A 14,011-nucleotide genomic window follows, 5' to 3' on the forward strand; every position below is an offset into this window, starting at 1 on the left:
TTTTTTCAAATTATAGAAACAGGGGAAAACCACATTTTGACCCAGTGAGACACTGGCGATGGAACCGCTGCCCAGATTCCCGATGACACTGAGAGGTCACTGTTACTTTTTGGCTGTGATGATGGTGCTGAGCTTACGGGTGGTTTTTTTTTTTTCCCTTTTTTTGTTGTGTTCACATATAATAATATAAAATCTACCATCGTAAGCACTTTTAAGTGTACAGCTCGGTAGTATTAAGGACACTCACACTGTTATGCAGCCACCACCATCCTTTTATTTTGTAGAACTGAGACTTTTTATTTTATAGAACTGAGACTCTGTCCCCACTAACCGCTGACTCCCCACCCCCTCCCCCAGCCCCAGGTGCCCGCCATCCTACTTCTTGTCTCTATGACTGTGACTGCTCTCAGTCCCTCATATAAGGGGAATCATACAGCGTTTGTCTCTTGGTGACTGGCTTATTGCCCTCAGCACAATGTCCTCGAAGTTTATCCATGTTGTGGAATGTGCCAGAATTCCTTCCTCTTTAAGGCTGAATAACATTCCGTAATATGAACGCACCACACTGCGCTTATCCATTCACCTGCTGGTGGCCCCTGGGTGGCTTCCGTGTTTTAGCTATTGTAAATCATGCTGCTGCGAACAGGGGTGTACAAATATCCTTTCAAGACCCTGCTTTCAATTCTTTTAACAATAGCCCTTACCAGACACAAAGGGCCACATAGTGTGTGAGTCCCACTTACAAGACATGTCCAGAACAGGCCAATCCATAAAGATAGAAAGCAAGTTAGGGGTTGCCTTGGGGGCTGGGGGAGAGGGGACAGGGATGGGGAGTGACTGACTGCTAATGCAGACAGTTTGGTGTGATGGAAACATTCTGGAACTAGACAGAGGTGGTGGTTACACAACATTGTGAATATCCGAAACACCACTGAACTGTCCACTTTAAAAATGGTTTCTTTTATACAACTTTTGCCTCAAAAACAAAACAAAATGGTTCTCATCTTTCAGAGGTTTTCCGGAAGCATCTCTATGAAGGACACACACTGCTTTCTGGGGCTGCTTCACAATGAAGAAGGAGGGATGTGGGTGGGGCTAGAGGGGGCACGATGGGGGGTCTGAAGGCCCCCTGGGGCCAGTGACAGTGCTTGGGAATCGCCTATACTTTCTGTCCACGTTCATGTACACAGACTTTGCGCGCTCCCCGAAAACAGAGCGTTCCTAGGAAAGCTTTCATAAGCTGAAACGGCGTCAAGGAAAGCATATCCCCTGCTTTCTAAAAGTTTGAATTACACTTCCCTTTTACAAAAGACCTACATTAGTACCAGAATGTGTTTTTAGTTTTTTTTTCCGTAAAAGAAAAAATCCTCTTCGGATTTCTTTTGGTTAGTGAAATCAGGTATTGATGTAGGTCTTTCCCCACAGCGAAGCCAAAAAACTGGCACTTTCAGAGAGTGGGGGATAGCTGTATTCACAACTCTCGATAATCAAGTTTATAAAACAGACCGTTTCGCCTTTCAAGACTTGGTTTAACAACATTCCTCCAGGGTTCCCCACAAGCAAAACAGAAAATCCTCAAAAGTGGAGCAGATCACAGCCGTTGCCCCCAGGGGTCCCTAGGATGCCAGCCCAGAGCCCCCACCCTGCCCAGCTGTGTGACCTGGGCAGCCAGCCTAAACTCTCTGGGCCCCACCTGTCCAAGGTGAGGTAGGCACCTGCCAATGTGTCAGTCCTTGGCCACAGCCCATTCTCTCCTCTCTCCTCACCTCTTCTTCCTGGAGGAACGTGCTAGCACCTGTGTATCTACCACCATCAGGGCACTGAGATCCTCAGCCTGGTTTCCTCTCCATGGAGGGGAGACGAGAGGAGAGGACGGGGGCCAGCACCCCCCGCCTCCTCTCCCCCTCCAGGACCGTGGATGTCGTCCACCTCTACCTCATGCTTACCCCATCTGGAAGCCCCACACCTAACCAGCCCAGGGGGATGACTGGACACACTGGCCTCATTTCCTGATTTCCAGCAGCCACCAGCAGGGAAGACGCCGGGGGCACAGGGCGGACTCTTTAGAGAACTCAAGCAGCCTGGGCCCAATCCCAGCTGCAGTTTAGGCCTCAGTTTCCCCACCTGCAAAATGGTCTTTGTGATGCCTTTGCCCATTCTCACGCAGTCATGCAGATCCACTGAGTTTACATGGGGGCAGGTTTAGCCTGGGGCTGGCCACCCTCCTGTCCCCCTCCAGAGTGGCCATTCCGGCCATGGGGGGGCGGGGCGGGGAAGGCTGGAGGCCGGGCGGCAGAGTGGTTGCACCACAAGGGTGGCCCAGCAGGTGGAAGGCGGCGGGGCGGCGCGGGAGGGGCGGGGCCTGACCGTGCAGTTGTACTTGACGCAGTCATCCCAGAAGCGGCTGGCTGAGAACTTCCTGCGGAGGACCACCGTCAGCCCGTAGATGAGACACTGCCCCACGCCCATGATGTTCCCTGCGGAGAGCGGGATCGGTGAGGAGTCCCCAGTCCCTGCCCCCCACCCCGCCCCCACCTGCCCGAAGTACCTGCCGAGTGATACAGGGGCAGGCAGTCATAGAGCACGTCTGCCACCTGCATGCTGTAGGCGTGGTGGCCGAAGGCTGCAATGCGGTAGTACCTGCAGGGGCGGGGAGTGCAGGGGCTGGGACTTACATCCTCCGGGGCATGGGAGTGGGGGGAGCATGGGGGAGGGGGGAGGGACACAGCAGGGACCCAGGCAGAGCCAGCCCAGCTCACAGGGGTGGGGGAGAAGAACATGCTGCCAATAATTGTCCATGGTGCTAGGGGCCATGAGGAATACAAGAGAGCTGAGAAACGGAGAGGGGCTGAAGGTGACACAGCCAGAGAGGTTGGGGGATCCTGTGTGGAGAGGTGACACATGAGCTGAGACCTGGTGAGAAGGAGCCATGGTGGGGGGGGGGAAGCTGGGGAAGGGCGTCCAGGTGGTGGGCACAGCATGTGCAAAGGCCCTGAGGCTAGAAGGACCGTGGCAGATCTGAGGACATGTAAGGAGCTGAAAGGGCACGAGCAAGGGGTGGAGAGGAGGAAGAGGACAGCAGAGAATTGGCAGGCGTTGCACAACACGAGCATGGATTTTACTCCGAGGGCCAAGGCAGATACAGGGAAGTCTGGCAAGGGGAGGTGTGGTTTAGGATTTTTTAAATCCTCCTGTGTCCACTGAGGCGAACAGGGCCATTAGGGGTAGGAGCAAGAGCAGCAAGAGACCAAGGAGGGACACAGAGCAGCACTGTCCTGAGATGGGCCGTGGGTTTTACTGGGTTGAGATAGAAATGTCCCCAAGATCCCAACAAGATCTGAGGGAAGGGGTCAGCCGTAGAGGCGACCTAGAGTCATTCCCCAAAGCTGGGGTGAGGCCCATGGGCCCCTTACCTGCTGTGCACTACAATGGCAGCCTTGGGCAGCCCTGTAGTCCCCGAAGTGTAGATATAGAAGAGTCGATCTGCAGGAGATACACGTGTTGGGGACCGAGGACTGGGTGGGTGGGATGAGGGGACAGGGTGGGCATTGGCAGAAGGGCATCCCACCCTGGCCTCACCATCCATGCCCTTGTCAGGGGGCTGTGCCAGGGGGGCTGTGGAGGCGTCCCTCAGCAACGGGTCCAGGAGCTGGGTGTCCGGCAAGATGCCCTCGGGCCCCAGTTCTCCAGAGCAGAACTTGAGCAGGCTCTTCCCCAGCTGTCCGCTCACCTCGGCCACCACTGCAGCCCAAAACATACGTCACGGTCAAGGACAGCCAGGGCCCCTCCCAAGGCCTGGGAGGCACCACACCATCTCCCGGCCCTGGAAACCCCAGGGTCTCAACTCAAGATGATACCTGCCCCAGCCTCACCTGCTGCCAGCTCCCCTCCAAAGATGAGGGCCTTGGCACCCGAGGTGCCCAGGCAGAAGGCCAGGGGCTCGCGCCGTAGGTTAACGTTGAGCAGAGCGGCTTCCACACCCACCTTGGCCAGGCCCAGCCAGAGCCCCACGAACTCCGGCCGGCCCTCCAGGAAGATGGCCACCACGTCACCTGGTGTGAAGCCCAGCTGGTAGAAGAGGTTGGCCACAGCATTGGAGTAGGCGTCCAGCTGCGCGAAGGTCCAGCACACATCACTGCCCGCATCCACCAGCGCCAGGCGATCCGGCTGCCGCCGCGCCACCACCTGGAAGATCTGCGGGATGGTGTGGCCAGCGCGCTGGTGCCGCCGCAGCTCCAGACGTACTCGGATCAGCACCAAGAGGCCGCTGGGAGGGGGGGATGGAGGGGATGGCATCACTAGGTGCCCTGCCTGGCCTCCAGAAGACCTCTCCAAGCCTCAGCATCTCCAACTGGAGAAAGCAGAGGGAAAGGTCCCTGCGCCCCCAAGGATGGCAAAGGTTCAATAAGGACCTTTTGGTTGCTGGGTCTCTTGGGGTACTAAGGGCATAGAAAGGGCTATTTACCAGCCAACCCAGAAGTACACAGATTGTCAAAGCTGGCCATGCCATGCCATGAAAATCAGAGTTACTCTGTCTTTCTCCACTCCAGCTAGCTCAGTGACCCTGAGGGAGCCAGGGCCCCAGTCCTATCCTTCTTTCTCTCTCCTGGGACATCCAGAGCCTCCCATGGACCCCACCACCACCTTCAGCCTGGATTTCTCATGCTCCATCCACCCCAACCTGGCGTCCTCATCATCTCCTCCAGGAAGACTTCCAGGGCTCAGCCCCTGCACGTACCCACTGCTCCTCCATCAAGGCATAGAGTCCCCCAAATGGGGCCAGACTGGGGCAGGCACTGGCTGCGCTCAGAAAATGCTCTCTTGACCACCTTGGGAGCTCTCCCTATCCCCTATACTCCATCAAAGCCCCTGTGCAAAGCCACTCGGTAATGAGTGTATTCCCCCCACCCCCAGATTGTGAGCACCCAGGGGGAGTCACATCTGCATTGGCCGAGGAGCCTGGCACGTACCAGGTGCCCCGTAAACAGGCCGGACTGTGCTCATGTCCCCGAACCTGGACCTCAGTGTGCCCTCCATCCCTAGAGGTAGCAGCCAGCACAGAGACAGACTCTCCCACTCCTCTCCCAAATAATGAGCACCTACCATATGCCAGGCCCATGATGGGCAAGACCCAGTGGTGACCCAGACATAACCCTTCTCCCCCTCCAACTTTCTCCCACTCCACCTCCCTTTCCATCCTGCTCCCCCTGCCACCTCCCCCTTGCTCACTCACTCCAGCCACAGGGCTTTCTTGCTGTTCCTTGAGCACACCCGGCACGCTCCTACCTCAGGGCCTTTGCACAGGCCATGCCCTCCGCCTGGACCACTCTTCTGCCAACATCCACATGGCTCCTCCCCCCACTTCCATCAGGTCTTGGCTCAAATGCCACCCTCTCGGGTGGCCATTCCTGGACACCCATCTGTTACTGTACCACCACCACCCCTTTCTGGTCCCTGCTTTGTTTTGTTGTTGTTTTTTTCTTCAACACAGCATTTATACTGTCAAATACCATATGCAGGGTACTGATCTACCATCTTGCCCCTGGGCTCTCTCTCCCTGTTCTGGATGACAGGGACTTATGTCTATTTTTGTTCTAGGCCCTGGAGAGACAGCAGTGGAGATAGACTGAGGCCCCACTCTCCTGGAGCGCAGTGAGCCTGCCACAAATAATCCCAAAGGACAGTGTTGGAGGAAGAGAGAGAGGCATCTGGAGCTCCCAGGCCAGGCCTGAACCCCGCAGCCCCAAAAAAGCAGTCACATCTCTGTGGCTGGCCAGATCTTTGGTGAGAGGAGGGGCAAGGTCTCAGGGCAAGGCCGCTGTGAAGAGGGGCAGGCATCGGGACAGCTGTGAGGAGCATAAACAAAGGGTCTTGGGCAGGTTGCTGCCCACCGTTCCCTCTGGGTGCCTTCCCTGTTACTCTCAGGGTGACCGATGGCCTCCAATCCCAGAGCTCTGCTCACCAAAGCCTCTGTTGGCAGTGACCAGGGGAAGCATCTGACCAGGAGCCTGGCACATAGTAGGTGCTCAGCAAACAGAGGCTGAATGACTACATTCAAGCCCCTAAACCCGGAGCCCAGCATCCTGCCCCTCCTGGCGACCAGTGCAAAGGCACAGATTCCTTCACACCCCAGATGGCGGCGAGCACCTGCTTTGCACAGGCGAAGCTGATCAGGTGGGAGAAGCAGATCGGTGGGAGCAGGGGGCCAGGGCTGGGGCTGGGGGGCTGGAATACTGATGGCAAAGGGGCAGAAGGAGTCTTGTGGGGAGATGGGAATGTTCTGTATCTTGATGGTGGTGGTTACCTGGATGTGGACCTTTGTCAAAACCCCAAACGTACACTTAGCATGGGTGTATTTTATTATATGTAAGTGATACCTCAAAAACAGCCCATGAAAACAGAGCCAGTTGGTGGTTGCCAGGGGCTAGGGGGAGGGGAAATGACTGCTAATGGGAACGGGGTTTCCTTTTAGGGTAATGGAAATGTTCTGGAACCAGACAGAGGTGGTGGTTATGTAACAGTGAAGTGTGCTCAATGTCACTAAGGTAAATTTTATACACGCTTTACTACAATAAAAATGAACAAGACAACTCAGGAAGACTGTCTTGCAGCAAGGTTAAAAAGGGGAAGTCCTTGCCTTCCAGAGACAGACTAGAAAACTAACAGGTGAAAGGATGTGCCAGTGGGACTCAAACAGCGGAGGAAGAGCAAGTGAAGGTCATGGATGCTGGGGGATGGGCACATGGGCTCATTACGTTATTCTCTCCACTTCAGTAGGCACGAAATCTTCCATAATAAAATCTTTTATTTATTTTTATTTTTTATTTTTTAAGAGAGGGGCAAGGGGCAGAGGGAGAGGGAGAAAGAGAATCTTAAGCAGGCTCCATGCTGAGCATGGAGCCCGATGAGGGGCACGACCCCGAGATCATGACCTGAGCCGAAAACAGGAGTCAGATGCTTAACCAACTGAGCCACCCAGGCGCCCTCCCCCCACAAAAATGTTTTAACCTTCCAAAGGGCCTGTGAAGCCCTACCTGCCCCAGTCCCATCTGTCTGCCCACTTCATCACCCTCTATTCCTCTAGCTTACTCTCGCCTCCTTCCCTGATTTTCAGCACAGCAAACGTTCCTGCCCCAGGGCCTTTGCCCATGCGGTTGCCACTGCTGGAATATTCTCCCCCAGACCTCTCATCAGGCTTCCTGTCTTTATAGATGTAATTAAGGTACGTAGGAGATGAGATCATCCTGATTCCCCAGGTGGGACCTAAATCCAATGACAGTCTTTTTAAGGAGAGAGAGAACACAGAAACACAGGGGAGGAGACTGGAGTGGCGTGGCCACAAGCCTCGTGAAACCTGGAGCCCTCAGAAGCTGGAAGAGGCAAGAGAGAATTCCCCCTAGAGCCTTCCAAGGGAGCATGTCCTGCCAGCACCTCAGTTGCAGGCTTCTGGTCACTGGAACTCTGGAGAAGACAAATTCCTGTGGGTTTAAGCCACCGGGTTTGTGATCATTTGTTATGGTAGCCCAGCGACACTCATACAGTGGCCACGGGCAGGTGCCTCCCTCTCTGGGCCTCCCGGTAGATGGGGACCATAAGATTCCACACCTCCCAGGGCATGGTGGGGAGAAAAGAGGCAGAGGTAGATCTCTGAAGACGGGGCCCAGCACGTCCTATATTCTCAATCAACTCTGTTGCTGTCCTCTCCCCACGGAAGGAAGCACTGTCAGTAAGAAATTAGAAGGGAATTAGCACTTTATCTACCCAGCAACTTCACTCATATCTACCCTGCAAGGAAGAGAGAGGAGCAAGCAAGTTATAAGAGCAGGGGTCAGCCCAGGAAGCCCCCAGGGGTAAGGGTCCAAGGAGGAGGCAGGACTGATTTCTCAAGCATCTGTCCGGGAGCTCTGAGCCCCAGCATGGCCCAGAAGGAAAAAGTGCCCTAGAGTTCATGGTCTTAATTCAAAGCCTCCTCGACTGCCTAAAGCTGTGGGGCCTGGGCAGACCCTGCCCTCTCTATAGGCCTCAGTTTCCTTACTTGGAATGTCTGAAGACTGAACCTAATGACTTCTGAGGTGATCTCCAGCTCAACAAAGTGTAGGTCCCGCCACTGCCCTATTTACAAACAGGAAGTGGGGTCCAGAGCAGCCACCCAAACAACGCAATTCTCAGCCTAATACCTGTCAAGTGTGTTAAGTGCCCAGACAAGAAAAAGGGTTGAATAAGAGGGGTCCGTTGTTACTCTGCCCAGCGGGATCCTGCCTCTGAGCTTTGCACCTGCTCTTCCCTCTTCCTTTCCCCAGGTCTTTGCAAGGTTGGCTCCTCTCATCTGCCTACTTACACCGGAGGCCCTGCCCTAATCACCCTGGCTGAAGTCGCCACCAGCGATCCCCGCCTCAACCCAACATGTTCGAGCCTTCTTGTCAATTTCTGATGTTTTATTGTGTCCTCATTTCCTTCTCGATTATTCTTCTCCCTCGCTAGACTGTGGGCTCCACCGGACAGGAACAGTACCTGACACATTCACAGCATGTCACGCTGAACATGGCATTCACCCAAGCCCAGATGGGGTGTGGCACCCAGGAGGTCCTTGAGGACGGATAGAACAAATGACTTTCTCCAATGCAGACTAGCCAGAATCTAGCCATCTCAGCAGCCTAGCCCGGCCCCCACCATCACACGACGGGACCAGCGCTGTAGTCAGCTCTTCCTGGTCTCCTGGCTCTGCCCTGGGCCAGGCCCCACTCCCTCACAGTGGGGTGAATGGTGGTCCCCAAAAGATATGTCCAAGTCCTGGCCTCCAGAACTTGTGAAAGTGACCATGTGTGGGAAAAGGGTCTTTGTAGATCTAATTAAGTCGAGGACCTTGAAGAGATCATCTTGGATTAGGGTGGGCCCTAAAGCCAATGACAGATGTCCTTATAAGAGACAGAAGAGGAGACATAGACGTAGAGAAGAAGACCACGTGAAAACAGAGGCAGAGATTGGAGCGGACATAACCTCAAACCGAGGATCTGCCACGGGTGCCAGCAGCCACTGGAAGGCAGGAGAGAGGCATGGGAGATTCTCCCTCAGAGCCTCCAGAAAGCTCCAGCCCTGCCCACACCCCGATTTCAGACTTCTGGCCTCTATAGCCATAGCAGAATTCATTTCTGTTGTCTTTAGTCACCCAGTCTGTGTTACTTTTGCTACAACAGCCACGGGACGCGAATACGGGCATACGTCGGAAATACTGTGGGTTTGGTTCCAGACCACCACAATACAGCAAATAACACCACAAAGCAAATCAAATGAATTTGTTTCCTAGGGCATATAAAAGTTCATTACACTATATTCTAATTTATTAAGTGCACAATAGCCTTACATCTAAAAAAAAAAACCAATGTGCGTATCTTAACACACCCCTCCAAAAAAAAAACTTTATTTAGCTCCTTTCTTTAGCTAAAACATGCTGACCATCATCTGAGGCTTTGGAGAGTCCTAATCACTGATCACAGATCACCGTTAGCCAATATAATGATAATGAAAGCCTGTGAAATATTGCAAGAATTACCAAAATGTGACACGGAGACAAAACATGAGCAAATGCTGTGAGAAAAAATGGTGCCAAGAGATGTGTGCAACACAGGGTTGCCACCAACATTTAATTTGTAAAAAAATAAAATAAAAATAAGTAAATAAACCAAAACCAAAAAACAAAGCAAAACAGTAAAACCCAGAGTATCTGCGAAGCACAATAAAACGAGATATGCCTGTACACCATGCTTCATCTTTGACCTTTGTCTGTCTTGCTTACTGTTCTCACTCCAGCACCCCATGTCCACCGTCCGGCGACAAGTGCACTTTCTGCCTGGTTGCCCCAAACCCGCCCTGCTGAGCCACCTTCCTCCTCCTTGGTGCAGACCAGTCTAGCTGTGCTGCTCTCCTGCTCAGAACCCTTCCCTGGGCACACGACACTCCTCTGCTCAGTGTTCAAATCCCTGGAAATCTGGCTGCTGACCCCCTTGGCTCCTTGAACTCCCAGCTCATACACCTCCCTGCAACACATCAGCCACTTTCACACAATCCCTGCAACATGGGACATGGCAGTCCCATGTTCCCTTTCTTCTACCCAGAGAAGCTGTCACTGACATGTAATGGCTGGAACCACAGCAGCCACCATGAGACCATGAGGGTACCCAGCTGGAGACGCTAAACCTTTGCAGCAAGGATGGCAGAGCACAAAGACAGAAGGAACCCGGGTCAATGACAACATGCTGCACCATGAACTGACCAACCTGAAGCCATCTCATGTCAGAACTCCACATTACATGTGGCTGTAAGTATTCCTTACTGCCAATGCCATTCCGAATTGGGATTCACACTCCTTGCACTCATAGGTAAGTGCAAGCTCGGAGGGGTAAGCATTCCAGGTGGACAGCACCATGAGTGCAAAGGCCTGGAGGCAGGAAGGAGATTGACACATTTAAAACAGAGCCAAGGTCAGTGGGCTAGAAAGGAGTGAACAAAGCAGAGAGTGGGAGGAGACTGCACAGTGATGGGACTCTCTCCATGGCTCTGGATCATTCCACTAATTAGAAGATCGGTCTTGGCACATTAAAGTCACATGGGGGAAATGATAGTGTTATTCATTTGTAGCTTCCAATGAGCAGAAGATGGGGAAGAACCCGATGTCCTGCCGTAGGGGAGGGGTCCGATGAGCAATGGCCGGTCTTTACAATGGAAGGCTGTATAGCCTTTTTTTTTTTTTTAAAGATTTTATTTATTTATTTGAGACAGAGAGAATGAGAGAGAGAGAGAGAGCACATGAGATGGAGGAGGGTCAGAGGGAGAAGCAGGCTCCCTGCCAAGCAGGGAGCCCGATGCGGGACTCGATCCAGGGACTCCAGGATCATGACCTGAGCCAAAGGCAGTCGCTTAACCAACTGAGCCACCCAGGCGCCCCTGTGTAGCCTTTTTGAGAATGGGGCCCCAACACAGATGGATGAGGAAGGAGCCACAGGTGAGAAAAGTCACGGGTGATTTCACACAAAGATGGCAGATCAAAAACCCAGACACTGACTGATCATTGTGCTTCCCTATTCTCCCCCCTACCCCCCTTCCCAAAATAGCCAGTAAAGGGATTTTTTTTTAATGTGAACACAAAGACTAGGAAAATGGGAATGGAGACCAAATTACCCCACTTTTGGAAGCTGGGGAACAGTGACAACAGGTGGGGGTCCCTGGAGGGGGGAGAAAGCTGAATCCTGGGCTCAAGTGCGGAATAGGTAGAAATGTGTCTAGGGGGCAACCTCCTATATAACATCAGTAAGTCATGGGGATGTGACGTACAACATGGTGACAACAGTTGATAATACAGATCTTCCTCAGGGCACCTGAGTGGCTCAGTCGTTAAGCATCTGCCTTTGGCTCAGGTCATGATCCCGGGATCCTGGGACGAGCCCCGCATCGGGCTCCCTGCTCCGCGGGAAGCCTGCTTCTCCCTCTCCCACTCCCCCTGCTTGTGTTCCCTCTCTCGCTGTCTCTCTCTGTCAAATAAATAAATAAAAAATCTTAAAAAAAAAAAAATACAGATCTTCCTCGACTTACAGTGGTGTTACATCCCAATAAATCCACCGTAAGTTGAAAATACCCTAAGTTGAAAATGCATTTAATACATCTAACCAAACAAACATTACAGCTTAGCCTGGCCTACCTTAAATGGGCTCAAAACACTTATATCAGCCCACAGTGGGCAAAATAACCTAACACAAAGCTTATTTATTTATTTATTTATTTATTAAAAATATTTTATTTATTTATTCATGAGAGAGAGAGAGAGAGAGGGGCAGAGGGAGAAGCAGGCTTCCCGCGGAGCAGGGAGCCCGATGTGGGACTCGATTCCAGGACCCTGGGATCATGACCTGAGCCGAAGGCAGATGCTTAACCATCTGAGCCACCCAGGCGCCCAACACGAAGCTTATTTAATTAAGTGTTGAATATCTCACATAATTTATTGAATACTGTACTAAAGTGAAAAATGGAATGCTTGTGTGGGTCATTCACGTCCATGATCGTAGGGCTGCCTGGGAACTGTGGCTATGCGGCTTCTGCCCAGCATCACGGAGAGTCTCATACCCCCTGTCGGTAGTCTGGGGAAAGATCCAAATTCAAAATCCAAAGTACAGTTCCTACTGAATGCATATCACTTTTGCATCACCGTAGAGTGGAAAAATTGTAAGGCCAGGGATTGTCTATACTGTATTCCATATTTGAAAGTTGCTAAGAAAGAAAATAGATCTTTAAAAAAAAAAAGATTTTATTTATTTATTTGACAGAGACACAGAGAGAGGGAACACAAGGAGGGGGAGTGGGAGAGGGAGAAGCAGATTCCCGCTGAGCAGGGAGCCCGATGTGGGGCTCGATCCCAGGTCCCTGGGATCATGACCTGAGCCCAAGGCAGACGCTTAACGACTGAGCGACCCAGGTGCACCAAAAGAAAATAGATCTTAAAATTTCCCATCCCAAGAAAAAAAGCATGTAACTATGTGTGGTAATGGATGTTAACTAGACTTATTGTGGTGATCCTTTCACAATATGTACAATAGCAAATCATTACATTGCACACCTGAAACTAATATAATATTACATGTAAATTATGTTTCAACACATTTTTTTTAGATTTTATTTATTTATTTGAGAGGGAGAGAGAGTGAGAGCAAGAGAGAGCACAAGAGCAGGGGGAGGGAGAAGCAGGCTTCCCACTGAGCAGGGAGCCCGATGCGAGGCTGGAACCCAGGACCCTGGGATCATGACCTGAGCCGAAGGTGGATGCTTAACTGACTGAGCCACCCAGGTGCCCCTCTTTTTTTTTTTTTTTTTTAACAATTGTATTTATTTATTTTAGAGAGAGAGCAGGGGGAGCAGCAGAGGGAGAGGGATAAGCAGACCGCACTGAGCGCAGTGCCCCACGGGGGCTTGATCTCACGACCCTGAGACCATGAACTGAGCTGAAACCAAGAGTTGGACGCTTAACCAACTGAGCCACCCAGGCGCCCCTCAATACATTTTTTTTAAGTGATCACCTTGCACACCAGAGAAGATTGGAGGTCCATCCACGGGAAGGTTTCCAGATGGGGCACCTCCCTGCAAATGGTGTTAAATGAATGTTTATCTGCCAGATGCTGAGCCCCTAACACTTGTCCCCTCTGCATTCCTGGGATCCTGCTGATAAGGCCTGTACCCTCTAGGCAGGAGACCAGAAGAGCTTCCCGTGAGGAATCTGACCAGGCCCAGAGGAAAAACCCAAACACGCTGCAACTAAAGTTTCCCCAAAGCACCACTGTCAAGAACCCTGTCAAGAAACTCACAGTTGAAGAGACCCCCTTGGGGCGCCTGGGTGGCTCAGTCGGTTAAGCGGCCGCCTTCGGCTCAGGTCATGATCCCAGGGTCCTGGGATCGAGCCCCGCATCGGGCTCCCTACTCGGCGGAGAGCCTGCTTCTCCCTCTCCCTCTGTCTGCCGCTCTGCCTACTTGTGCTCTCTATCTCTGTTAAATAAATTAAAAAAAAAAAAATCTTGGGCGCCTGGGTGGCTCAGTTGGTTAAGCGACTGCCTTCGGCTCAGGTCATGATCCTGGAGTCCCTGGATCGAGTCCCGCATCGGGCTCCCTGCTCGGCGGGGAGTCTGCTTCTCCCTCTGACCCTCCCCCCTCTCATGTGCTTGCTCTCTCTCATTCTCTCTCTCTCAAATAAATAAATAAAAAATCTTAAAAAAAAAAAAAAAGAAAAGACCTCCCCACTCACCACATATATACCCATGCTGAAAGCTTCTAAATGGATTTACAACCAAAGATTCAGACTCCTGGGGATTTCCTCTACTAGAGATGATGGAAACTAAAATAAACCAAGAAGAAAATTTTTCAGGAAAAAGAGATGTGCAAAGAGAAAACAAAACTAATAATGTCAATAATATCCTTGGAGATGTAAGAAAACATATTGCATCCACAAAACAAGAATGAGATACTATTAGAAAAA

At 51.9% G+C, this 14,011-nt stretch overlaps 1 protein-coding gene across 1 annotated transcript in view; it reads right to left on the bottom strand.

The window, feature by feature from the left end:
• The window catches only part of SLC27A1 (solute carrier family 27 member 1), a 30,723-nt gene that overhangs the window by 7,940 nt on the left and 8,772 nt on the right, over window positions 1-14,011 (bottom strand). Inside the window, exons 3-7 of the mRNA XM_036118840.2 lie at window positions 3,873-4,267; window positions 3,580-3,741; window positions 3,414-3,483; window positions 2,549-2,640; window positions 2,368-2,477 (exon numbers count right to left, since the gene is read on the bottom strand). Coding sequence (XP_035974733.1) covers window positions 2,368-2,477; window positions 2,549-2,640; window positions 3,414-3,483; window positions 3,580-3,741; window positions 3,873-4,267 — 829 coding nt within the window. The remainder of the gene's footprint in view (window positions 1-2,367; window positions 2,478-2,548; window positions 2,641-3,413; window positions 3,484-3,579; window positions 3,742-3,872; window positions 4,268-14,011) is intronic.

This window comes from Halichoerus grypus, chromosome 1, assembly GCF_964656455.1.
Source record: "Halichoerus grypus chromosome 1, mHalGry1.hap1.1, whole genome shotgun sequence".
NCBI classification, from domain to species: Eukaryota; Metazoa; Chordata; class Mammalia; order Carnivora; family Phocidae; genus Halichoerus; species Halichoerus grypus.